Source organism: Prionailurus viverrinus, chromosome B2 (assembly GCF_022837055.1).
Source record: "Prionailurus viverrinus isolate Anna chromosome B2, UM_Priviv_1.0, whole genome shotgun sequence".
Classification (NCBI taxonomy): Eukaryota; Metazoa; Chordata; class Mammalia; order Carnivora; family Felidae; genus Prionailurus; species Prionailurus viverrinus.
Genome location: NC_062565.1, coordinates 134,420,453 through 134,447,596, shown reverse-complemented (window position 1 = coordinate 134,447,596; position 27,144 = coordinate 134,420,453). Strand labels below are relative to the sequence as shown.

The 27,144-nt window shown below is 46.9% G+C and overlaps 1 protein-coding gene across 6 annotated transcripts in view; it reads right to left on the bottom strand.

Moving 5' to 3' along the window:
- The window catches only part of SASH1 (SAM and SH3 domain containing 1), a 198,434-nt gene that overhangs the window by 40,507 nt on the left and 130,783 nt on the right, over window positions 1-27,144 (bottom strand). For 5 of the 6 annotated variants that reach the window (XM_047860764.1, XM_047860762.1, XM_047860763.1 and 2 more), the window contains 2 exons: window positions 7,907-8,039; window positions 1,220-1,566 (listed from right to left, as the gene is read on the bottom strand). In XM_047860764.1, the coding sequence (XP_047716720.1) occupies window positions 1,220-1,566; window positions 7,907-8,039 (480 nt within the window). Of the gene's footprint in view, window positions 1-1,219; window positions 1,567-7,906; window positions 8,040-13,391; window positions 13,663-27,144 lie in introns of those variants that run through there. The other variant, XM_047860767.1, reaches the window with a different exon arrangement.

Genomic DNA, 27,144 nt, shown 5'->3' with positions numbered 1-27,144 from the left:
ATATAAGTCATGCCCTCAAAAGTCAATTTTTACTAGGTCTTTGATAATTCCGTAACAAAACTGAAAAACATTTCTGAAAGTAAGTATTTCATTGCTTGCTACGTACAGAAGAATCTACGGGGCAGGGGAAGATGTTTCTGAAGGTCCACCCTTCTGTTTAAGATAGAACATCCAATAGATTTAAGTAAAACAAAAGAGCTCGAATATTTTTCCCCCTTTCCATTTAAGAACTTTCTGGTTGGCACTACTAATAAGAGAAATGTACTTTATGAATGTTTTCAAATCACCAAATCGGTGATTCTGTTGATGGCAATCTTTCATTGAGCCAGTTTCTATGGTTTTAATTAAATGAAAGAATAAGCAACTCGTTTAAGGGAAAAATGTCCTTCTGTTCTGAATCAGATTCTTTGAGGTCAAGTGACGTGATGGCTGGGAACCAACCAGCCTAGAAGGAGGCCAAACCCCACCCCTGGACTCTGAAAGCCCTTCTCTGGATCATCTTCAGTGTTTGGTCTTAATTAAACACCAAAGAGCTTCAACGGGCAAGAGGACGAGTGGAAAAGAAGAAGCCATTACTAAAAGAAAGCAGGGTTAGAAATTTGAGGTGATGGCCGAAAGTCATGAAGTTAGGAGAAGAGAGGGGAAGACGCCAGGTTCCCCGGAAGAAAGGCCATAACGCTTGACTGCACATCACAGAAATGACAAGGCCGTCCTGGTGACCATCTTTGTGACTCACGGACTTCTGGTGGATTCTCAAGAGAACCCTTTTAGTACAGCGGTCGACCGTGGCGGCCCACTTCCTCTTGGTCTCCTCATCCTCCTCCAGCAGGCACCGCCTGAGGTCCTGTCTCTCGGCCTTGCTCAGGGTCCTGTCCGAGGCAGGCCGCACTAGCTGGGTCAGGTTCAGGTGGCTGTACAGGCTCCGCTCCACCACGTAGGTGATATTGAACTCGCTGACCGAGGGGCGCCCGCGCGCCCTCCTGCTGGGGACGCCGCAGCTCCCTCCCCCTTTGGGTTTCTGCCGGAGCAGGTCACAGGTCACACTGTTGACTCCTTTTCTGGAGGGACGCTGGCAGAGAAAAGCTCTGGAACATGAATAATTAGTATCCATTTTCTTCAGGCGGATTTGCTTCCGGACACTCTGAACCTCCTCCAGGGACACTAGAAGGTGGTGCCTACGTCGGTGGTGGTCATAGAAGCAAACACCATCCGTACTTACCCCGTGGCTCAGGGACCCGAGACCCTTCTTCATCTCCCCCTCAGTTAGGGAGCGGGAGACCTTCTGGGCCTTTTCTTCTTCTGGGTAGGAGAAGAACGTCCCCATCTTCTTGGGGGGCTTAATCAGGCCCCGACTCTCTCCTTTGCTGAAGGTTTTGACCAACTTCCGGCCGGCTCCCCAGGTATCCAGGCTGCTGGATGATGGAGAAGTGGTGAGAGAGTCTGAATCATCTTCTGGAGGTTTCTCAGGAGAGCCATCAAAGAAAAATGGCTTCTTGTGTACTCCAGAATAAAGGGCGGACCTCTCATCCAGAACTGGGGAATTCTCAAACACATGCTCCTCCCCGCCTGGAGGGAAATCAACACAGAGATGTTCATGGTCTCTTGTAAACATACTTCTCCATTCCCTCACAGGTATTTCTTTCGTTACAGCCCCGCCCTACAAAAAATAAGCCAATCGTCACAGAAACCACAGTGATCCCCTCCCCATATCACTTACCCTCTTCCTAAGCCCAGCTCCCACTTAAATGAATGCATATAAAAAATAACAAACTGTGCAAATGTAGGGCTTCACAAGCTTAATGTTAGAAGGTGTTGGGTGTATTTTCTTCTCCTCCTTTACAGTATCTTTGTAGAACAAACCCCTGAAGAAATCTAGTAAAAATGCCACTGGGAAAACCCAAGCCAGTCATTATCATGATATTCCATAGCCCTTAGCATTTAAAGATAATTAATCCCGCCCCCCCCCCCCCCAATCTGATTACCCTCCCCAGGCTGTGGGAGAGATCCTCAGAAGCTAGGAATCAGGATCTTTCCCCCTTCTGAAAGGCCTTCTGTTGAGTCCGGTTGGGATTTCACTGTCAGAGTGTGATGAATGCCACGTGGCTGACAGTGATTTTTTTTTTTTCCCTTGGTACATGTGCCATTTAAGTAATTAAATCACCAAGGCAGCCTGGGTGCAGAAACACCATACGGGGTTAGAGCGTGCGAACGCAACTCACAAACAGTCCCCAGTTGACAAGCCAAACACAGCAAAGTTAGGGAACTGGGTGGTTCCAGCCAGGCATTGCCATCCACTGGCCCTGCTGGGAAGCAGCAAGGGCATTTAAGGGCCCGGACACGCAGGCAGCCTCATCGAGTGTTCCACTCTGTTTCAAGGATTCCAGCTCTTGAAGCCTCCCCTGGAGCAAGGTATTGAGCCAAGCCCTCCGAAGCCCAGTGGAAAGGTTTGGACCCACTGGCAGGAAAACGGAGTTCTTTTCTGCGTGTGTTATGTGAACAGATGTGAAAAAGAAGTAGGTCAAACTGTGGGTGTAGGGATCCTAACTGGCTGGGTCCCTTTAATTATAAGGAACCTTTTGAGAACTGCTGCTTTCCACCAGCTGAACTGTGAAGAGGAAAAAATAAAAAGTTCCTTGGAACAGAGGGATGGCCCTAAATATACCAGCTGGGATGCGGGTGCCAGTGTGTGGTTAAATGTCAGAGAGAACTGCTCGCTTCGGAGAGGGGAAGGATGAAAAGATTGGTATCAGCCTCTTAAAATTCTAAAGGTTTCTTCCTTTTCCAGCTGATGGGAGTTATTATTACAAGTATAAAGAAAAACAGAATCGCTGCTATTAAGTACGACTCAAAATGGATTTTTACGTCAAGGAGACAGTGGTGGGGAGGGAGATTCAGAACTGTGTCCAGTCCAAAGTTCTCCATAATCTGCAGCACAAATGTATTCCCTGAAGGATTATTCTCGGATCTTTCATGAGAGTTGTTGTTTTTTAAAAAAAAAAATTATTTATTTATTTTGAGAGAGAGCAGAAGCAGGAGAGAGGCAGAGAGAAGGAGGAGGAGGAGGAGGAGGAGGAGGAGGAGGAGGAGGAGGAGGAGGAGGAGAGAGAGAGAATCGGAAGCAGGCTCCACACCACCAGCACAGAGCCGTCACGACTCAGGGCTTGAACTCACAAACTGTGAGATCGTGACCTGAGCCCAGATGAAGAGCCGGACGCTTAACCGACTGAGCCACCCAGGCACCCCCTTTCATGAGTATTTAAAAGCAGAGTATAATCGAACTCTGGCAGGAATTTGCCAGACCAGAGGCAGTGTGCAAATACTGTGAAAGTTTCCCGCTCTTTCCTCAGGACCCCTGACTAATAAGGTATGGAGACCAAGGGCCCTTCTGTTGTTAGAAGTAAAAACGGCCACCTCTTCTAGATGCGATCCACCCTCCGCTCGCAGGAAGAAGTGGCAGGCCGAGAGGAGAGGCACAGCCTGGTGGAGGAGGCAGACCAGCACTGGACTTCTCTATAGAAGTGTCCAGATCACAGATCACGGCTTTGCATTTCGCCCAGGTGCCCACGGAGGTGCACAAGGCCCTGATCTACCCACAGTCCGAAGGGGACTTGGGGAATTCAGGTGCGTCTACTGGAAATTTTAACAATCTGTCACCCAACAGTGGTCTGGAAACGTTCTGGACTCTGTGTTTAGGTTTGTCATCAGAGATTCCAATACTTCCATGACACATCTGAGTCTGGAACCAGCCGGTGTACACATGTCCATGACCTGTAGAGCTCTGTGTCCTGATCCTGAAAAGCCTGCATTTGGTAAGGAGCTTGGAGGGAAATGGGGCAAATGCTGTGTGCCGAGGGCAGGCCTTGCATAGGGTACGTTCTTCCGTCTGTGTCTGACCCGAGGCCTGAAATCCCAGCCTTCACTTGATTCCTGGGGTTTACAGGCCTGCTTCTCTCCTTCTGGGGCCTCCAAGTACAACTATTTAATGGGGAGAATGACAGTCAGCGTGCACTGACCCCATCATCATTTGGTGTGACCTGTTTCACATAGCGACCTTTATGTCTCCTAGTCAGCTGAGATCAGAATATGGAAGGAAGGTGATTTTAACAGGGGTAGGATTTGGGGTGACTTAATGCCAAGAACACAGATTTACGCCCCGATTCCAGCTCTGTCTCTGCCACTCACCATCTCCATGACCTTGGGCAATTATTTCATCGCTCTAAGCCTGTCTCCTCGCCTGTAATAATGTCTACCTATCTGAGAACTATCTGCTGCAAGGCTGTTACGAGGATGAAATTAGGGGCGCCTGGGTGGCTCGGTCAGTTAAGTGTCTGACTCTTGATCTCAGCTCAGGTAAGGATCTTGTGAGATCGGGCCCCTCATCAGGCTCTGTGCTGACAATGTGGAGCCTGCTTGGGAGTCTCTCTCTCCCCCTCTCTCTCTGCCCCTCCACTGCTCTCTTTCTTAAATAACTTTAATTTTTTTTTTTAAGGATAAAATTAAGTGAAATACGTAAAGGTGCTCTGTAAGGTAAAAAGCACTGAACGAAGGCTAATGATTCATTCATTATTGGGTTACAGATAAGCTGGAACAATGATGGAAGGTAGGTGTGTATCAGCTCTAGGGGAAAAAGCACAGAAACGGGCCGATGGAGGGCACTGACCTGGCCTACGATTTAATACTGTCTAGGTTCATCCATGCCCTGGAGGAGGACCTGAAACTCAGTTACATGGGTGAGACGAGGTGAGAGACGGAACTCTCATGGCTCTCCCAGGACTCCAGAGCCGGGGGGGCAGTGGGGAAGGGGTGGGAACAGAGTGAAGACCCAGGCTGCCTGGACTTAATTCCGGGCCTTCTGCCAGCAGGCTCAGTGACCTTGAGTGAATTATTTAACCTCTTGGCGGGTCAGTGCCCTCATTTGTGAAACGAGGGTGGTATGAATGCCTGCCTCTGGTGGCTATTCTGGGGATGACATATTAAAAGAAACACAAAATCTAAAGTGTTTAGGCAAGTGGCTGGCACACAGAATGCTCTCAATAAAGGTTAATTATCCCTCAGAAAACTTAGCATTGGCACAGACATGTGGGAAGCCAAAAGGCTCAACTCTTTGAAGGTCCAGAGGTGGCAAAGGAGGGGTTATTGGGAATGTGACTCTTTCCTGCTTTGCAGATTCAAGGGCCAAGAACCAGCTCTTCTGTCGATGAGGAGCCTCACAGAGTTCCGTTCCACAGGGGCTTGAGGGAGCTCTCGTCTAGTCTGGTCCAGTCTCGTGGGCAGCCTGAGCTGGCAATACCCACCTGCCCACTTAATGGCACCCTTGCTCCCCAATTCATCAGACACCAGAGGTTAATTGGGACTCGGGCTCATTTAATCCATGTTTCATCTGTGGAACCTAATCCAGACTCAGGTGAATTATAGTTCAGGGCTAGAAGTCCATACAATGACTACTTTTTACCCTAAAGCTACCTCTCCAGGTATATTCTTCCCCTTTTCCACCATGTCTCTCAGAGATACTTGGACTGATCTGTTCTGACATAAATATGCAAACAGAGTATTGCTGTACTGTTATCAGATGTTAGTCTAGTGGAAAAGGCGGCCCGAATGCAAATGACTCTTCTGTAGGACTACGCCACCAGGTGGCAGGCCCAGCACCAGGTACGTGAATCGTTCCATCTCGTTTATGGACAAGAATCACCAATCTATTGGCTATCTTTGAGATTTAATTTTGCCAAGTATGCAAGGTTTGTTTTAAATGTGGTCCCCAGGGGTGCCTAGGTGGCTCAGTCTGTTAAGTGTTCAGCTCAGATCATGATATGATCTCATGGTTTGTGACACTGAGCCCCACATCAGGCTCTGCACTGATAGCACAGAACCTGCTTGAGATTCTCTCTCTCTCTCTCTCTCTCTCTCTCTCTCTCTCTCTCTCTCTGTCTCCACCCCTCCCCCACTTGTGCTTTCTCTCCCTCAAAATAAACAAATAAACATTTAAAAATAAAATAAAACGCGGTGCCCAAGGTTGAATGACAGCAATTCCATATGGTTCTACTTACTACTTATTACCAACTGACAGTATGTGTGTGATTTCATTAAGAGCTGCGAGTGAGAGGAGATCAGGCTATAATTCTGTATTGTGAAAACCAGCACTGATGAGCAGGTGTTAAAACATCCAAATATGGGGCGCCTGGGTGGCGCAGTCGGTTAAGCGTCCGACTTCAGCCAGGTCACGATCTCGCGGTCCGTGGGTTCGAGCCCCGCGTCGGGCTCTGGGCGGATGGCTCGGAGCCTGGAGCCTGTTTCTGATTCTGTGGCTCCCTCTCTCTCTGCCCCTCCCCCGTTCACGCTCTGTCTCTCTCTGTCCCAAAAATAAAAATAAAACGTTGAAAGAAAAAAAAAAAAATTAAAAAAAAAAAAACATCCAAATATAACATCAGCATTGCACCCAGAGGCAAACAGAATTACCACACAAGAAGATACCCAAATGGAACCTGGAATTCCACACAACTCTATGAAATTGCCCATAAGCACGTTTCTCTCCAGCCCCCCCACCGCCCTTTCCCATCCTCCTTTCTCTTCCTCCCTTGCCTTCACGCTCCCATAATCCCTTCACCTTCAATATTTCTCCAGGGGATTTAAACTGATAAATAATTACAGCAAACAGAAATTTAAAAACAGCAGTGAAAAACACCAGGAAACCCTCATCTATGCAAATAAGGGGAAATCCAGTCCCCTCCATGGCTTGATCTTACCAGTGTACAACCAAAAGGCTTCTCGAAGATCATTTTCAAATCTACGTGTTAAAATTCTGAAATTCCTTAAGACGTAGGTGTGACATTTTAACAAGCAATGTGCTTTTTAAAAAATAAGACCTAGTCTCTCCAGTATTTTTTCCAGTCCACTTATTGTTTTCCCAAATGGGAAATCTTACTCTTTTCTTTCATCCTTTTGGGAGAACTTTACAAGATGCTGCAAATGCAGACTGCTAACAATAGGAGAGACGGATATGGTTGAGATTTAAATTGTCATAATCACACTTCAAAGGTTAACTATTCACTACAATAAATCCAGGCTCATGCCCCTTCTGACATTATTGCTTCATCTGACAAGCAGCTTAGCCAGCAAGATAGCTCTTAAGATCCACTTAGAATGAAAGGTCCTTAGAGCCCAATCTGAATGGAGTCTTCAGACTGTTTACAGGAAGAACAAATCATCCCTCAGAGATCTGAAAGGGTATTAAGTGCCTTGATTGTTAGATGTTTGTTTGAGATGGATATATATCAAATCTGGACTAAACTCCGTGGGCAAGAGCCACCAGTCTTTGGTCACAGAGGCTAGGAAGAAGTTATAAAATAAAGTTGATATAAGGGGTGCCTGGGTGGCTCAGTCGGTTGAGCGTCTGACTTTGGCTCGGGTCATGATCTTGCGGGTTTTGAGTTCGAGCCCCGTGTCGGGTCCTGGGCTGACAGCTCGGAGCCTGGAACCTGCCTCGGATTCTGTGTCTCCCTTTCTCTCTGCCTCTCCCCCACTCTCTCTCTCAAAAATAAATAAGCATTAAAATTTTTTTTTTAAATAATGAAGTTTACACAGAATGATGTAAGCTCAAAATGAAAGCTATGCCACACCTTGAGAAGACTTCGTTGTCACATACTAGCCATCCCGCGTTGCTGTAACACTGAAATGACTAAGCTGCCGACATGCCGGATGCCAGGATCCGTACATGCTGAGCAATGCCCAGCTAACACGCACACCCAAACGCTCTCCGCCAGCCTCAGCCAGAATGCAATCCGTTTTCCACTTGAAATCATACCCTTTTTCTACTGAAAAGCTGATCCCAGCTGATCTACTTTGGAATAAGCAGGGCGGAGTGTGTGTGTGTGCGTGTGTGCGTGTGCGCGCGAGCTTGCGTGTTTACCTTCGGTGCTGGGCTTTTTCATTTCTTCCACCCTGATTAGTTTCTTTCTCACTCTGCGAGTGGAGCTGACCAGCTTGTGTAATCTCTTAAACTTCACCGACTCCTCAGTCTCATCATCCGATTGTTCTCTTGACTGGCAAAGAAACAAAGGGAAAAGTTAATCAGGTAATTGCCCCAGGGCTCTGCTCTGGCAGCTGGGTGCAGCCCGGCCTCCCCGCCAGTCTGAACTTGGGCAGTTGTGCAGCTGAACGTGGGGCGCCAGCTCATTGGCCCAACAGGTTCGCGAAGCTCCACATACCATCCTGAGGCCTAATTCACCGGAGCATCAGGCCCCTGCCCAGCATGCCCTGCGCTTGTCTCAGTTACTTCCCAGTCCTCTTAGGAGAACTCCGACGGGGCCCTCTCCACAAGGCTGGCCCCGTAATTCCAGTCCCGCTGCTGTGGTTTGGGCCCGGCTCTCCTCTGTCTGGCCCATCAGGACCGCTTAGCGTGGTCATCAACTACTTCTCCAAACCAAAATTCTGTTGACTTGTTCCAGTCCTCCCCCCAAAATCAAAAACAGCAGGGCAGGAAAAGGGAAGAGAAGCAAAAAGCCGCCTTCTATCGCGTTTGTTAGGACAGTCCGCCACATCTCAGCCATGCCTGCGGCCTCTCCCGGCTCCTTCTGAGAGCTCGCGAGGCGCGCGTGAGGACAGACCCTGCATTCCTCCACGAGGGACAAGGGAAAAAGCTGACCTTTTCAGCCATACAGCACAGCGCATATTCCCCAGCATGCCATTTCAGTTTGTAGCGACTCGAGTATGCTCAACCCAGCTGTTTTCCCTCAAGTATCAAACATTACAGAGAGAAAAAAAAATTCCCTCCGCAGCAGTGACCCCAGTGAAAAACAATCCTTTCCTTGTGAACAAAATGAGGTTTGCGTTTCCAAGTCAGCTCTAACGTCCAATATGCAGCTTCCTCTGTTTTATCGGTGCAAAATGTGCAAAAGCAAGAGAAGTCTGCAGCTTTTGGCCCAACAGGCCAAAAGGCGTGCTGCGCGGGCCGGGTGCTCGGGCGTTCCTGGAGGGCGGAAGCGCACAGCGCCCCCCCACCCCAGGCAGCTCGCGAGCAGCCCCGGCTGATCCTGCACGACCTGGCAACAGACAGGGACGCCTCATACAATCAACACAAAACAAAACAAAACCCACATCTCTGAGCTGGTCTGACATGAAGACATTCCCACCCCTCCTCCATCATCCTGCCTCCATCGACCATCAAATGGGGACGTAGTAAGAGTTAGCCGAGAAGAGTTCAAGGGTAAACAAGGTAGAGATACTGTGACTTACTTGGGCAGAAAAACGGTGCAGCATGTCGGGAGGCCACAAATATTTCTGTGGCACTATGGCACTACGTAAGCGATAAATACAACCCATTTCCTGGCCTCTGTCCTCCCCCTGGGGGGCTCCCAGCATAAGGCCATTGTACTTTCTCTCTGCACAACTGTAAGCAAACCATTCACCCACTGAAGAATAATTATTATAACCCATAAATGGTGAGTCATCAGGACAGGGGTGTTTCTCAGGCTTCCCTTCTGTGAACTGTATCCAATTTCTCTGTAATTCCTAAAGTGTTACCTATCCATCTCAGCATTAAAGTGAACTACTGCTTACCTGATGATGAAGAATGCGAATTGGACCCCCAGGTAATGGGGGGTGGGGAAGGAGGCTACATATACATTGCATGCTGGCCATTCGGCCTAATGTGTTTGGCCTAAAACTTAAAATGTAACAAAACTAAAATGAACTAGTAAGTACAGCTTCTGCTACATAACAGTATTGAATGGTATGAATTTTCATTTATGCTTGGTTGAACTGTTGATATGTGATGAAGTGGTCAGTGGTCGACCAGAAAAATGAGAAACTTGGTTAACCTTCAGGCTGGGTCATCAGCACCCAAACAGAACCCTAGGGCACGGGATTACACATTCACACTGAAAATATTCTGCCTTTTTGATGGATCTCTAAAACTAAGCAATTCCAATAGAAGAAGAACCAACATTAGATTATAGTGGGACAAATCTAGAACATGTCTGTCACTCTCGTATTTTTTTTTTTAACGTTTATTTATTTTTGAGACAGAGAGAGACAGAGCATGAACGGGGGAGGGGCAGAGAGGGAGGGAGACACAGAATCGGAAACAGGCTCCAGGCTCTGAGCTATCAGCCCAGAGCCTGACGCGGGGCTCGAACTCACGGACCGCGAGATCGTGACCTGAGCTGAAGTCGGACGCTTAACCGACTGCGCCACCCAGGCGCCCCTGTCACTCTCGTATTAAAAAATTCCAAAGTTAATGGGTGCCCAGGTGGCTTAGTTGGTTAAGGGTCCGACTCTTAATTTCAGCTCAGGTTGTGATCTCACGGTTTGTGGGATCAAGCCCCATGTCGGGCTCTGCACTGATGGCGAGAGCCCTCTCTCTCTGTCCGCTCCCCCCCCCCCCCGCTTGTACACGTGCTCGCTCTCTCTCAAAATAAATAACAAATAGGGGCGCCTGGGTGGCTCAGTTGGTTACGTGTCCCACTTCGGCTCAGGTCATGATCTCACAGTTTGTGAGTTCGAGCCCCACGTCGGCTCTGTGGTGACATCCTAGGGCCTGCTTCTGATTCTGTGTCTCTCTCTCTCTGCCCCTCCCCTGCTCACACTCTGTCTCTCAAAAATAAATAAACATTAAAAAAAAAATTAAAAAGAAATAAATGACAAACAAAATTGTAAAAATTCTGAAGTGAGTGTAAATGAAATGAACAAAGATACAGGATGCTATGTTACAGAGTGAAAATTAGTTTTGTATGTATACCTTGTACCTAGCTTGAGGGCTGCTGATGGTGGTGAGGGGGAGGGGTATGCCCGTGCATTCCACAAATATGTAGGAAATGTGCCATCAGAGGGAACTTTTGAGAGAGAAATCAAAATAGCTAAATCAGGGCAACAGATTAAAGGCAAAAACCTCCTCCGTGAGTCCTACGTTCCTCTCCCCCGATTCACCGGGGTGAAAAATAACATATTCCAGGTACTTATTTAATTGCTTTCACATGTTCCGTCTAGTTTTGAGAAACAGGAGCTCTTTAGAACTTTGAATTAATGTTATTTTTATTTTTCTAAAAAAAAAATTATGAATATTTTAGAGGTGTTTGCCATTGACAAATCACAAATCACAACCACCAGTCACTTGTCATTATCGTGCTTTGGACGCTAAACCAGATAGATGCAGCGCAATTTACGTGAAGAAAAATGTCATCTATTTCTGTCTTTATGCTTTATTATTTTTTTTAAATAGAAAATCCCCCATGAGTCAGCCTAGAAGTCACTGGAGTTGAACAGTGTATCCCAAGGATGCATTTTATTGATGGAGAGGTGTTGACTTCTCACTTCCTCCTGAGTCCAGAGGAAAAGGAGTTTGTGAAATATTTGCTTTTAAAAATTTCCCTCCAGCTGTTTTAACATAGACTGTGTATAAGGCATGCATTTCATTTAAACTGTTAAATAAAGTTGAATTCCTCATTTCAGGTCTCTCCTTTTAAATAAGCATATGCCACTTTCCAAATGCTGAAAATAACTTGTGTCTTTTTATTCAGAAATTACACCCCCAGAGATGAGGGTGTGAAAATTAAAAAAAACTATTTAACCGTATCTGTGTATGCACGCGTGTGCACACATTTAAAGAAATCTGTGCACCTGGAGGAACTCTCATAGAAGGAAATCTGCAGTGCACATAAAATGAATAGTTGGTTCCAAGAAACAGACCCCTAGAATTAAACAGAACTACTAGAGAACAGGTTTTAAATCAACTAACGTAAAAAATAGCAGTATATGTTTATGCACCTTGTAACACGAGGTGGTATCTCCTCTCCCTGCCTGCCCGGCCCCAGGTCACGGTACTGAAGTAAACTTTAATTTGCTCGTCTTCTAAATGAGAGCGTGAAAATGCAATCATCTGTATAAAACTCCTCACCTCCCAACGTTAGCAGAAAAAGGCAATTAATTTATTCTACCGAAGGAGGTCGAAGAGCGGATTTACGTTATTGTAAATAGAAACATTTGATTTCCAAGCCTCTCTACTGCAGATTTTTCCACCAGAAAGCCCATATGGCTCAACTTTTAATTACTTTGGCTAATGCTATATGTAGTAATTCTGTGGTGAATGCTTAAGTGTTTCATTGCTGGTTTCCATGGCAACATTACATCAGATTACAGACAGCTGGCTCCACAGTTTTAAACCATAACAAATTGACCAAGCCAAGGCACAAAACTAGAGCTGCTTTAAAGAGATAGTGCACCATTCGCCTGCCAGGGCGCTGAATGAGGGGCCTATGGGGCCCACTTGGCAGGCCAAGGAGGGTGGAGCCTCCTTCCTTCTCAGCTTCTTTTGGAACATGTGCATCCTTGACACATCTGCAATGTTCTAATAGGAAAGACATGGGGCCAGCGTGGAGGACTTTTCATAACACGGCTACGCAGAGGAGGATCGGAAAAAAAGGGAACACAATTAATAGCATCTGTAGACAGAAAAGTGTGTGAGTCGAGCAAACGGAACGGCAGCATCCCGCGCTCTCCAGCCCGTCCCTGCAGGTGGGTAACAGATCCTTCACGGCCACCCCCCTCCCACCCCAGTAACAAACGGTTCTAGCAGCTAAGGTGCGCTGTGACATATGCTTTCCAAAAGCCGCGCGGCACAGTGTTGCAGGCACGGGAGCACTGTTCCCTAATAAAAGTTAAACCGAACTCGCAAGGAGCCACCAGAGTCCCTCTGGGGGCTGCTGGAGCCCAGGGTGAGCGCAGGATTACGACTGTGCCTTTTGCAGAAACCACGCTCAGCTTGCTTCCCCGGCTCTCTCGACACCCAGCCCACTGTTGCAATTAGCAGCCAGACTAAGTTTATCTCCCCTGGAGACACACACACACACACACTACACACACCCCGCTATAAGATATTTAAGCATTTCTGAAATAGTCTGAAATCGGAAACGTATTTTGCTTGTGAAATTCACACAGCAGTTTCTGGTCGACTGGGTGCAGAATCAAACAGAGACGCTTCCATTTCCCAGGTCTGCACTGCCAGCGGCGTTAACCGTAAGGGAAGGAAGCGGGTCGGCTGCAGCTTTATGAAAAGCTGCATCAGGCAAGGCAGTCTGCAGCCCAGTCCTCCGCACTGAAAGCCTCCACGATGACAACTGGGCTCCAACCACGTACACTCAGTCTCTTGAGAATCCCTTTATTCTCAGATTAAAATCCCCTATTCTCCCCCCAAAGCTATGCCTTATTGGGTGAGCGTGCTGGGAAAGAAGGCTCGGGGTTCCATAGCAGGGAAGGAAAGAAGGGAAGGAGGACAAAGCTCGAAGAAGCTGAACAGAAAAGAGGAAAGCATCCTACCCGGGAGCAGTCAAAAAAGCTTTTCCTTGCAGAGACAGAAAGCACATTTTCCCTTTCACGTTAAACACATCCAACGGACTTACCGGCTTCGGCATTTAGCAGGCCTAAGGGGCAATTTCGAGCACGTCTGGTCCCCCCGCCCCCTCCCCACGTTGAGCGCGTCTTCACTCCTGTTCCGTCAACTCTGTGATCTCAAAGTGGGGATCAGGCACTCCTCAAACATGTTCCGTTGGAGTTACATGATCAGACAGGCTCCACCAGCACGGCTTAGCATCCGAAGGAGGAAAAAGTGAAGACACTGGGTTCAATTAGCTGCTTTCTGCCTGCTGACTGATTCCCCAGTTACTTGCTAACTGCATAACTTGTAAGAAAGGCATAAGTCATCAGCTCTAAGCAAATCTCCTATTCACCACAAGGAAAAAAGGGAGTGTTGTACGTGGCAAACAATCCCTGTTTTCACTGACGAAGGCTCCCTGACCTCCCGCTGGCCTCCAGTTCCTTAATTACTGTCTATGGAATTCCAGAGAAAGAAAAAAAAGGACGCGGGAATCTGAGCAAATCCGGGACAAGGACTAACCCTTACAAGTGACTGAACTTAAAAAAGATCTCTTTCGCAGATACTCCTCCAAACATCCCCTGAAGGGAGTAGTCTCGAATGAAAATAGACACCTTCCAATGGCTATTTTTGAAATTACTGAATTAAAACTTGTGATTTTGGTTTTCTTCTGGACTTGTCACTTTCGATCTGTCCCCACTCCTTTTTCTATTTTGACTACCCAAGTCAATGTAGGAGAGATATTTCCTGTCCGGTGATGCTTCTAAAACTGTCTTACCCAATTGTTTCAATAATCATTTCAGAGCAGCTGGGGTTCTCTGGTCTTCTAGAAATGTGTGCACGGGGACTGTGTCACAAGATGATCATTTAATTTTCTCAGGGGTGTCTGGGGAGTGACGGGCACATGCTGTTACTTAAACAGAATATCATCTGAACAAGACAGGACTGAAAACCCAGGTGGAGTCTACAACGTGGGTTACAAGTCATGTCTGTCTTTCAGGAGTAAATTCAGCCACTTTGGGTAAGTCACGTGTTCCCGCTGGGCAGTCTGATCTGTCCCCAGTCCAAGGTGCCTCTCTCCTTGTTGGGCCTGTATGTATGTATTATGCAAGGTTACCTCGCTTGGTGGGACATTTCACATGCCTGCGCGCGCGCGCGCGCGCGCACACACACACACACACACACACACACACACACACCCTTTTTACCACGCAGCAGAGGTCCCAGCCAATGCCACAGACCACCAGAACCCCATCTATCTCTTTGTCCTGGGTGTCTGTCCTTCGCTCAGCCCCTTTGGCGTCTCTCGCCCTTCAACAAGAGCTGCATGAATCCCCTCTCCCCCAATTTTCTCCTCGGAAGTGTCTCCTCCAACCCCTAAAGGGATTTCCCATTCTCTCTCCCCATGAGGGTTTGCTGCACCTTCCCCATACTGCCTCGCTCTGCCCATACACTCACCGACACCCCCTCCCCCGCTGCCTCCTAAGGGTCCACCTGTGCCACCCACTGTGGCAGGTGCTTTTGTGACATCATGTTTCCGACACCCGTGTTTACGGTGTGCTCCTAATTCCCAGGCACTGGGCTAATCTTTACCCATTTGACCTCATTTCCCAGACGGTCAGTGGCAGAGGCAGAATCTGAAACTTCATGGTTTGGCTCCTGCACCTCCAACGTGCACGTGAGCTTTCTTCACCCGAGACCGCCAACCACGTTGCACGCAACGTTATGCTTAGAGTTCCTTAAAACTGTCAGGAGAAACCCTCGGCTGAATTTCCTTGCTGCTTGGTGCAAACTAAGAAAATGCACATGCCCCATGGGAGCGGGGTAGAGGGAAGAGGAAAGCCGAAGGCCTTTGGAGCTAGAACAACCTAGAACAATTCAACAACTAGACCTAGTTGAATTTCCAGGTCCTCCAGCAAATCACTTCACATCTCTGGGTCTTAGTGTTCCTGCATGCACATTTGATCCAGTAACATCGATCTTAAACTGTTGTTTTAAAATTTGTGTGGGGGGGCGCCTGGGTGACTCAGTTGGCTAAGCATCCGCCTCTGGATTTCGGCTCAGGTCATGATCTTTGGTTTGTGTGATCGAGCCCCACATTGGGCTCTGCGCTGGCAGCACAGAGCCTGCTTGGAATTCTCTATCTCCCTTCCTCTCTGCCATTCATTCATTCCCTCTCTCTCTCTCTCTCTCTCTCTCTCAAAATAAATATTTAAAAAAACCTTTGTGTCTGTCCAACCTACAAGTGGAGCTCAGTAAGTGCTTATGACATCTGCAGTCTATTGCTGATTGGAATCCAAACAAGACCAATTTTAATTCTACCAAACTGCTGTTGTAGGGGCTATGTAAATAGCAACGGCAAAGAAAACATGTGAAAACTAATGATGTGGCCCACATTTGAGGCTGGGTCTGAACAGGCTGTTCAGACACAGAGAAGATTCTGAGCCGAATTAGGAGCTGGAACTCTGAACCTGGTCAGAGGTAGGCTCAGGGCCCCTTCATGTCACCCGTGAACAGCGTCTGCTTGGGCATGTTTCTTAATTTCTCCGATTTATACAACAGGCGGTGATCAGCCTCCAAAGGAGATCCTGAGTGTGAGGCCTAGAGCCTGGTCGGCAGCTCTGGATGTACTGTGAGAGGCACAGGAAGCCGGGCCCTGACTGCACCAGGTTCTGTGAGGAGGGCGGGGGGAAGGACGCATCCCTGCCCATCCTCTTGGTGGCCTGGCCCTCCTGTACCCCCTCCCCCGCCATTAGCTGTCACTGATACGACTCTCCAAGGAGGATTCAGGTCTTTATGGAGGTCCTCCATGTTGGGCACTACATGGGCATCCAAGACCGCTCGTCCTTTAGAAGACGGAAAAGTCCACAGGGGCCATGTCTGTTCTCCCTCCTTACACTCACGGTGCCCAGTGCACGCCCCACCCGCAGTGGGTCCTCGGCAAACGTGTGTGTCATCGATGTGGGCTGTTGTTCCCAGCCCCTGCTGTGGGATCTGAGTCAACTGTGGGATATTTGAGAGACGAGGCTGGGCCAGGCCACCCTGGGAAGCTTCTTGGTGGAGGGCAGTTCAGTTGGAAACCAGGGAAGAAGCTTCATGAAGGAAGGGCATCGCTGATCCTGCCCACTGGGTGGTGGGCTTGAATGTACTTAGTGCGCGGGAATGTGCAAATTTGCTGAGAACAGATTTGAGCATCAGCCTCCCATCCTAAGGAATGGTTCGTTAGGTCCTCAGGGCAGAGTCCCAAGGCCTTCCTGTGGAGTGTGGGACTTCGCAGGGTTAGAGCCCTGCCCTGCCCCAGCTACTGTGGGTATGGATGCAGATACTACATGGAAAGGCCTCTCATAGCGTCTGGTTCTCATCCTTCGACCCCCTCAGAGCATCTCTAATATTCCATCTCGCATGTGCCTGCACACCTTCGCACTGGCAGATTCCTTTTCTGGGAATATCTCTGCCCACCCCATCTCCTCCTACCCATCCTTCAACATTCAGTCCACAGGTCATCTCCCTTGGAAAGCCCTCCTGGCTTTCCTCTTCTTCCAGAACCTGGGTGGCTGAGAGCACACACAGTGACAGGACTCAGCCAAGTATATGGTAACCAGCGTATCACTGAGGAGACCAGGGCCACTGTCCTGTTCGTCTGTATTTCAGTAAATGTTTATTTCTGATTACACGTGATACGCTTTCAATTACAAAATGTGGAAAATGCAGATACAGAAGGAGAAAAAGAAATCACCTGAACCCTCCCACACTCAAAAAATTTGTCGTATTTTGGTTTTTATGCTCCTGCTTTTGACACACACACGTGCATGCACGCGTGCACACCCCCCCCCCCCCCACACTACATACCCTTAGGTTTCTATGTTTTGTTTGCTTTTTATAAAAAAAGTGCGACTTTGTGATCGTTAGCTGCCCTGTCTCCCACAGTCACTACCAGGGTCCCCACGCCCCCCTCACGTGAACACACAGGAGTAGAAACAAAGGGCCTGATTCCAGCCGCTACCCTCTGAGCCACACCGCTGCCTCTGAAAGTGTCTTTTAGAGAAACTGTGGAGCCCTCAATGGATACTGTTCAAACAGTTCTAAAATCTGCTTTTTAAATTTTGAACATTTTTCTTATGTCAACAAATAGCCAACAAATACAATATATTAAGGATTCAGTAGTATTCACAGAAATATACCCTAGTTTTCTTAATGCCCTGAATCATTAGACAGTGGAATGTTTCCAATTTTTCAAGATCATAAACAATACTCTGATGAACTTCGTTGTCAAATTTCCAACACATCTAACACATTCTTCTTTTTAGAAAAACAATTAGAAGATGGACATAGCTTAAAGTCCTTGGACAGATATTAAAAATTTGGTCAGATGAGAACAGTGTTACTTTTTTTTTTTTTTAATGTTTATTTATTATTGAGAGACAGAGAGACACAGAGCATGAGCAGGGAGGGGTAGAGAGAGGGGGAGCCACAGAATCTGAAGCAGGCTCCAGGCTCTAAGCTGTCAGCACAGAGCTCGACGCAGGGCTCGAACCCACGAACCTGGAGATCATGACCTGAGCCGAAGTCAGTCGCTCAACCAACTGAGCCACCCAGGCGCCCCGACACTGTATTACTTTTAAAGCTCACAAGTTGTATAAAAAGAGTGCCTATTTCCTTACACAATTGCCAACACTCAATATCTGTTTACAGATATTTTACAGATTTGTTTACAGATCTGTTTACAGATTTTCTGGTTGAAATCAATGGATGGATGCCTCCAAGGAGTTGAAACAGGAGTGAGTGGACTTTACTGGGGCTGCAAAGATTGCAATCCGCAAGTCTTGGGGGAGAGAGAGCCCACAGAGAAGCTCAGAAATAGGATTAGCGAGAGTAGCCGTGAGAAACACCCAGAAGAGGCACAGAGAGATACAGGCATTCAGAAGTGGGAGAATTGGGTGCCTGGGTGGCTCAGTCAGTTAAGTGTCGGACTTTGGGTTCAGGTCACGATCTCACAGTTGGTGAGTTCGAGCCCCTCATCAGGCTCTGTGAGGACATTCGGAGCCTGGAGCCTGCTTCGGATTCTGCGTCTCCCTCTCTCTCTGCCCCTCCCCTGCTCATGCTCTGCCTCTCTCAAAAATAAACGTTAAAAAATTAAAAAAAAACAAAAACAAAAAACATGATTGAACTCACCTTTGGCGGGGGAAACTGAGACATGTTTCACTGAGGGGAGGACCACTCGCTGGGAGGCTGGGGGCATTTCTGTGTCCCTCCGGGATCCTCGAAGGCCAGGGTTTAGATGGCCCCAAGGCCTCACCTCTTTCTGCCCCCGCGGCCTTAGGGGCCTGCCTCCTTGGACAGGCAGGGAGTCGGCTGCTGCTGTTGGCCTTCTAAACAGCATGCGACACCGATCAACAGCAGCTTTCCGGCCCTCCTCTTCTCCAAGCCCGATTTCATAATCTCTCCAACACGCCTGATCATCCTGCGCTGGTCCAAGAAGTGATGCATTCAAGGTCACTCCCTGCCTTGGGGGCAGCACGCTGGCTCCTGCCCGGTATGTTCAAGATCAGCACTGATGAGTACCTGTGATCAGTGTCCAGCCGTGGCAGGGGCCTTCTGGTCACAGCCATCGGTTTAATGTGCTGTTCTTCGCGTTTACAAAAAAAAATTAGTCTCACTCTCTAAAGAAGTCGGAATTACATTGTGAAGTGTTTATGAGTTGTCAGAGTAACTACAGACAATATGAAACACATTGTGAGGTTTTTTTTCCCTCTGTTTCACAAAGGAACCAGGGAAGGACTCATCTGTTTAGTAAGAAATATTTTGCTCATTAGCTGGTGACATCATTGCCCTCTGAAATTAGGAGATTTTTGTCAGCATATGGACGAAAAGAGGAGATTCCATTCTTCTCCCAGAGGTGCAGTAGAACATAGAAATAATCTCTCTGGCAGTTTCAAGATTAACTAGTTGCTGCCAGACTTGAAGAACGAAGAGGAAGAGGAGAAGAGAATTCTCTGATGCTTTTATTTGTAAAAAGGTATGTGAGGATTTGAGGTAATATTACCCTCCTCCGGGGGGGAAGGCTTGTCAGCACTTAATTCACTTATGAAACTATTTGAAGAACTAACTATAAAACCAAAGGAACAGCAAATGGATGCTACATTCCACAATAAATTCTATTCTTTTTCTCAAACGCATGAACTCTGCATGTCTTTGAATCCCCTCCAAATAAAGTTGCTAATTTCCCCAGAGGAGGGGGGAGAAAACAGAAGACTTCAGGAGTCCCACAGCCAAGCGTAGGGAGCCCCGTCCCAATTCTTCAAGTTGCCACGGACCAGAGAAAACGGCTTTCCTTCTTCTCAAAGGGGCCGTCGGGGAGGAGAGAGGTAAGTGGAGGAAAGAGAACTGAATTCCCCCTTTACTCTGTAAACGTTTGGAAGATTTTTCTGCCCGGGACTGTGTCACCCTGCCCAGAGGCCAGACAACCCCACTGTCCACATAAGTTAGCTGAGCTCAGGTAAGACATGATGGGAAGGCAGTCAGCCACTTATGAGGTCCCTCTGTTAAGACTGGGGTTAAAAAAAACAAGTGGGGTAGCGTTACCCAAAGCAAATCTACGGTGTCGGCCACACTGAAGACTGAAGCAAAACACCAAACCCACTCATTCTCAAGTGCATTCGGTTCTCACATAGCCTGTGCCATGGAAAAAGGATGATTCAGAACAGAACTGCCAAGTGGGGCAACTACATATGCGTTTGAGGCTCTAGTTTCGCGAGCTGATAGAAGTCTTCATCCCAAAAGCAGTAAGTCTCCTAAGGGATTGGGTGGTGTTTGCAAAGTCACATTACTTTTATGGCATCTGAGAGCGACTGATTCATGGATCAGGCATGATCTTCTTGGACAGGGCAGCCAAACAACCTTGCCTAGGCACATGACGATGAAAAATACAGAAAACTGATAGAACCTACATGGCAACAGGGGGAAGGTGTGGACACCGATTATCTTTCCTCCAACCAAAACTTCGGCCGCGGGTCAATCAGCACAATCGTCTCTTGAAGCTGGAGGCAGATGGGCTAATTTCACCTCCTGGAGTCACGATCTATCCCCTTAACATAATTATCCTTATGTTTGGAGAATAAATAATGAGCGAACTTATTTCAATGGAGTTGCTTCCACAAGCAAATTTACTTCCAAATTGAAGAAATCTAGGCTGCATCCCTGGAACGGAATCATGGAGAGCTAGAAAGGCGTTGTTTGTGGCCTCTCCTTGGCTATCAAGTCATGATGACTGCTGAAAACCAGACCACAGAATATCCTTCCCACAACAACTAGCAAAATGAGTAACAGCCTCCAAAAAATGAAATTACTGCAGACCAGCAAAAAAATATTCCACCAAGAGCACCCAAGCAAGGAAGCACACATAGTCTAACACACTAAGCCTTAAAATAAAACTTCATGATGAAGGGAAGAAACAGATTTCTGAAGACCCAGGAACAAGGCCCCACTTCTCTAAAAGCCAGACCAGTGGGAATCTTGAGAATTATCCCAAGGAACTTCAAAATCTCAAAGGAAGTAAACCGTGTGGCCTTCCTTTTTTTTAATTTTTTGATCTAGGACCAATGGAAATTGCTTCAGGAGAATCATGTGTGAAAAGATGGAAAGTTCAGTAAGGCTGATGCGGAGTGAAATAAAGCCTCTTAGATATTCACCAGAACTGGAGACATGAATGAAAGGCAGACTGGTTTTTCTCCACACCAAGTAGGATGAAATGAGATGCAGCACAATGACCACAATCTTTGGAGAGAGAGAAGGCAGAGCTCAGGTATCCTAGCAAAGACCGCATTCCACCTCAGGTGGGTATCCCCACTTCTCTGGCCATGACATCAGGCTATAGCAACAATAAGCATGAATGGACCACAAAACAAAGCCCTCAACTGTAGCTGGGAAGAAGGGAAACAATCTATGGTCAGATAGCATGACAAACAGGTCAAAGAGTAATCCTCATTATATCAGCAGAAACAGAAAATCTGACCTGAGCTACCCAAGCATGATCAAGGTCAAAAGAAATATATGACCACTCCTCAAACCCACTTATAGCAAGGGGAAAAAAGAGAGAGAAAAAGCATGGAAGAACTTAGAGATCCTATCTTTGGATCCTGTCTCCCTATCAGAAGAAAATACAACTCAAGGTGCAGGAAGAAATTCCTAACAGTTGCTTCACTCTACAAAATAATAAGAACATGAATTCAATTAAGACTTCAAAGACAAGAAATTGCAGTCATAAGGAAAGAGAGGACCGAAATAATCTATTATAGAACCAACGTATAAGTAAGAATGAACAAAGAACCATAATCTATACCCTACAAGTCAAAATACTGATCTAGAGAAAAGCTGTATTATTTAAATCCATTTCCTCCCATGGTCCAAGTTTTAAGACTGACCCAGCTCTTCACCTATGCTCAAGCCTCATTGCTACCTCTACCTGACATGTTTCTCTTTCTTCTCCTGGTGAATTCTAATCATTTTTTAAAAAAATTTTTTCACGTCTATTCATTTTTTTGAGAGACAGAGCACAAGTTGGCGAGGGGCAGAGAGAGAGAGAGAGGGAGACACAGAATCCAAAGCAGGCTTCTGGCTCTGAGCTGTCAGCACAGAGCCCGATACGGGGCTCGAACTCACAAACCATGAGATCATGACCTGAGCTGAAGTCGGACACTTAACCGACTGAGCCACCCAGGCGCCCCACTCTCACTCAGCTTCAAACACCTTCTCCTGGAAGGCTTCCCAAACTCTCCTCACTGGCGCTGAATGGATTTTGTGTGTATATTTAATTTTTTTTTAACATTTATTTATTTTTGAGACAGAGAGAGAGCATGAACAGGGGAGGGTCAGAGGAAGAAGGAGACATAGAATCTGAAACAGACTCCAGGCTCTGAGCTGTCAGCACAGAGCCTGACGCGGGGCTCGAACCCACAGACCGCGAGATCATGACCTGAGCCAAAGTCAGATGCTTAACCGACTGAGCCACCCAGGCGCCCCACTCTCACTCAGCTTCAAACACCTTCTCCGGGAAGGCTTCCCAAACTCTCCTCACTGGCGCCGAATGGATTTTGTGTGTATATTTAACACACGAGGTGGGAGTATGCCAAATAAGCCCCCAGCCATGCCATCCACTGGTCTCTCTCTCCCTCTCATATACAAACATCTATGTATAGGGACTAGTATGTAGTGGGTACTCAATAGCGTTTGTGCAACAAAGGAGTCAAATGATGCTCAAAATAGCATTCTTTCACCTGCGCTCTGGGTCAAAAGGGCAGGGAATAAACCTTTTAGGAACTAATTATGCAGTGTATATTAGCATCATACCAGGAGTAGAACAATCAATAAGGGACGACAGAGGGTGTGGTAAGGTACAAAGAGGGAGAGGAACAAGAGACAAGGAAAAGAAAATAAAGGGATATTCCTACAGACATTATTCTGTAAATAATTAGAATTTGGTTGTATTAAAATATCATTTTCCGGGGCACCTGGGTGGCTCAGTGGCTTAAGTGTCGGACTTCAGCTCAGGTCATGATCTCGTGGTTCGTGGGCTCGAGCCCCGCATCGGGCTCTGTGCTGACAGCTCGGAGCCTGGAGCCTGCTTCGGATTCTGCGTCTTCCTCTCTCTCTCTGCCCCTCCCCACTTGAGCTCTGTCTCTCTCTCAAAAATTGTCTCATTATCAGATGCTGAGTTTTGATAAAATGGGTAACTGGCAACTTAACATTCAAATGGACTTGAAACAAAGTGATGAGCAGCCTGTGACTTGAATGAATTAGCTTAGGCTAGAGGTGGCCCTCGGGCCAGATCCGACTCTTGAACCACAGCACGGGCCTGGATCTCTCCAGCCCATCCATTGTAGAAGATCGGACACTAGGGCAAATGATTCAAGGAGGGATTAACACGCAGTAAATCTCATTAAACCAGTGATGGAAATCCTCTCTTACCCCAACCTCCCTGAGGTTGCTTCCAAAAGCAAACTAAAAACTAGCATTCCCAATCTAATACGTCAATCCTGAACCCAGACGGCGTTACAAATATCTTTACTTAGATACGATCAGCTAGCCGGGGAGACGGGGTATGTCCTCTTTGGTATTCCTGTACTGGGTTGGACAAATAAAATGCCATTTTATAGGTCAAAAGCTAGACACTCCAGTTTCATCTGGCTCACCCTTCCAAAAGAAACGACAGACCAGGATGTATCCCAGAGCCGCCCTCGGTGTTAAAAACAGCGACCCTCGGACTGCGTAGAACCTGGGTATTTTGCCACTGTTTCTTTTTGCCCGCGTAGCCCTTGATATGCTAAGGAGGCTGCGCAGGTAGCGACCTCAACTCTCCGTAACTGTACAGACCGGTGAGGAATGCTCTGTGCCTGGTTAGTCTGCCAGTTACTCCTGGGCCCGCCACGAGAGCGTTTCCACTGCGACACAGGCGTGACACAGGCGCGGAAGCCCACGCCCACACACTCGCCGAGGCCTCCTTTCTGGCTTTGTTCAAAGAGGATGATCTTCAGGGACTCACGGCACGGCGTGGCCCTAGGTAACTGCAGGATGATTAACCGCTTATTCTTCCCAAACAGTGATCCTACAGCACACGAACCCTGAAATCCTACCGGACCCACCCCTAAACCCGCTTACGGCGATACCACCTTCTGAAGCAGAAAGTAAACCTGGTTCTGTGTTTGGTGAAAGCGTAACTAAGTGAACGCGCCCTAGCTGCCTGGCGCTTGTTCTGACAACGCCAGCCCATCGGCTAGCCTGAGAGTGACACGTTCAAAGAGTACTTTCAGGGGAACTCAAAGTATTTCAAGAGGAACAGGGAACCGAAAGGTAGAAGATCTCAGCATAAACAGAAGCTGGCATTCACTGGGTGTTTACTTTGGGCCGTGAAATTCTTGCAACGCCTGTAGGGGACAGATGCACTCGTCCAGGTTTCCAAACGAGAAAACAGGGCACAAATCGGTGAATCAACTTTCCCACCGATGCGGAGCTAACAGGTGGTAGGGCTGGATCTGAACCCAGCGCCCGCGTCCAGCTTAACGGGGCCCCTCCCCTAAGCACGCTGGGCCAGCGCCTGGCTTTCCTGGCAGGGGCAGCCTCCTTTCTGGCCTTTCGAGAGAGAGGATGATCTTCAGGGACTCCTAGCAAATACACGCCTCAAACTTTGGCCCCTTTCCCAGGGAGAAGGCTGAGGATGGGAGGGCGGTGCGGAACAAATGACAAGGAATCATCTAAGCAGTGGTTCTTGGTCAGCTTATATGCAGTTAGAACAAAATTCCTCTTGAGGCGCCTGGGTGGCTCAGTGGGTTAAGCGTCTGACTTCGGCTCAGGCCGTGATCTCGAGGTGCATGGGTTCAAACCCTGCTTCGGGCTCGGTGCTGACAGCTCAGAGCCTGGAGCCTGCTTCAGATCCTGTATCTCCCTCTCTCTCCCCTCCCCATTCACACTCTGTCTCTCTCTCCCCCAAAAATAAACATTAAAAAACAAAACAAAAAACAAACAAACAAAAACCACAACTTCTCTTTCTTGAGAGACTTCACTAGGCGTGCTGCTCCAATGGGCTGAGTTTTATCTCCTGGACTCAAGCTCCAGGTCTAAAGACTCATTACTTTTACCCTTCTAAAGAGAATTTTAATATGTCCCTATTTTACTATCATTTCGGTTTCAAACTCACTTTTAGTGAAATTAAGAGTAGTATTTCTTCCTGTGCGTTCCCACCCAGCCAAATAAAAAAGAAATTTATAGAAAGTATCCATAAAGGTCTGAATAATCATCTGAAGGCTTTAAGTATGCATTAAAACACCAGAATCAATAAGTTATTTTTAACATGGTTGCATTTAAAAAGATTTAGAAAAGTGGCCATTATTCTGGCACAATGGAACACAGCACGGTATAAAGAATTGTGGGTATCTGTCCCAGGGATGCACCCTATAAATGCCCTCTGGCCCATTACTGGTGAGCCATGTTGCTCTTTTTCCTGATCATATTACAAGTCAAGTGAGTACAACTCTTCTGTGGAAGAAATAAAGAGCTGAAGCACACATCCAACCAACCCGTGTTCAAGCCCAGCTAATAGCAACAAGCAGAACCATTTTCTAGCCCCAAATCCAAACTTATGTTGCCAATTAGCATTCTGTTAAGCTGAAACCCATATATGAAGAGTTAGGGGGAAAAAATGTCTCTAGGAAAAGAGATACAAAGAAAAAAAATAGGAACATCGCTAACAGCAGCCAGTTTGTTCAGAAATGTAAGCTGCGTTTATGCTTGGAATCTTCCCTTTCTTAAATTTCCTTGTAAAACCCAAGATAGGAGGGAAAAGATAGTATAAGGAAGTCAACCATTTTCATGGAAAAACCTTTACCTTACCCATAATGTCAACTCTAATTCTGTGGTATATGTGAATCTTCACGTAGTCTACTCATCCAATAAATATTCACTCAGAGTCAGCAAAATATGAAAATCATATGTTCTTATAATTGCTAGGAGTATTTAAAGGTGGGAGAAAATTTTGTAAATTCGACATGTGTTGTCGTAAAAAAGAAAGTCTTCCTTAGGGTTCAGATTTCCCCAAGTGAGGAAGCTAATGATATTGATTTATATTTTCTTCTAATACCTTTGAAATATAAAAATAAAACTTCTGATATATTTTAACTTCTACACATTGCCTAGAAGTTCACCCTAGTAAGAGAAACATATTCAAAATAAACAGATTAAGATAGTCAACAGGGTGGCTCCGCTGGTTAAAGCATCTGCCTCTTGGTTTTGGCTCAGGTCATCTCATGGTTCGTGGGTTTGAGCCCCTTGTAGAGCTCTGTGCTGACAGCATGGAGCCTGCTTGAGGTTCTTTCTCTCTCTCCCTGCCCCTTCTCCACCCTCTCTCTCTTTCTCTGTCTCTCAAAACAAATAAATACACTTAAAAAAAAAAAAAGACAGCCAGGTTAAAAAAAAAAAAAAAGCCAATTAAAAAAAAAATCTGGTTTAACCCATACTATCAGACTCTAAAAAGGAGCATCGATATAGGACGTCCCCTGAACGAGGAAGACAGGTCAGTCTGTTCCTAAAGGGGCCGCCCCATGTGCATGGGCTCTGTTTTCCCACCACATTCTGTGTTAAGTGATTGAATTGTTAACCTTTTCTTCGGCCGTAATGTAAATCAAGCCATTCAGCACAGGAACCATTAAACAAATCACTTTGTAGAATGCTGTCTCCTGGCTTTCGGCACATTACCTTTTAGAAAGTTCTAGTTTAGACTCAGGCTGTGGCCATCCCTCCTTTCAAAATATCAGACCCAAATCCTCTGGCTTGATGTTAGGCAGGTGAAATGACTCTGAAAAACCTAAGTAAAGCCTGTCTGGCAGTGAGGGACAAGCTTAGTTTGTAATTTTTAGGAAGCCCCCAAAAGATTTAATGGTCTTGCATTATATGTGAACCGAAACATCTCCTACTATGGGGATATTTTAGTTGCGACCTTAAAAGTCCTCAATCACTTAAAATAGTATTTTGTAAAATGTGGAAGAAGCGACCGCCTGACGTTGTCTCCGCTGCCCAAACTCTGGAGCTCGGTTCAACCACACGGCTCTCCCGTGCCTCAAGCCAGGTGAGCCACAGAATCTATCCAAGGCCAGAATGAAAGGCTATAAAGAGACGCACACATGGATGGAAGGTGTTATTATACCTCAGCTGTAACATTAACACCACTCTTCGCACAACACTTCCCAACTCAATTTCCCCCAGTGTAGATCAATTCTAAACCGATGGCTTGCTTT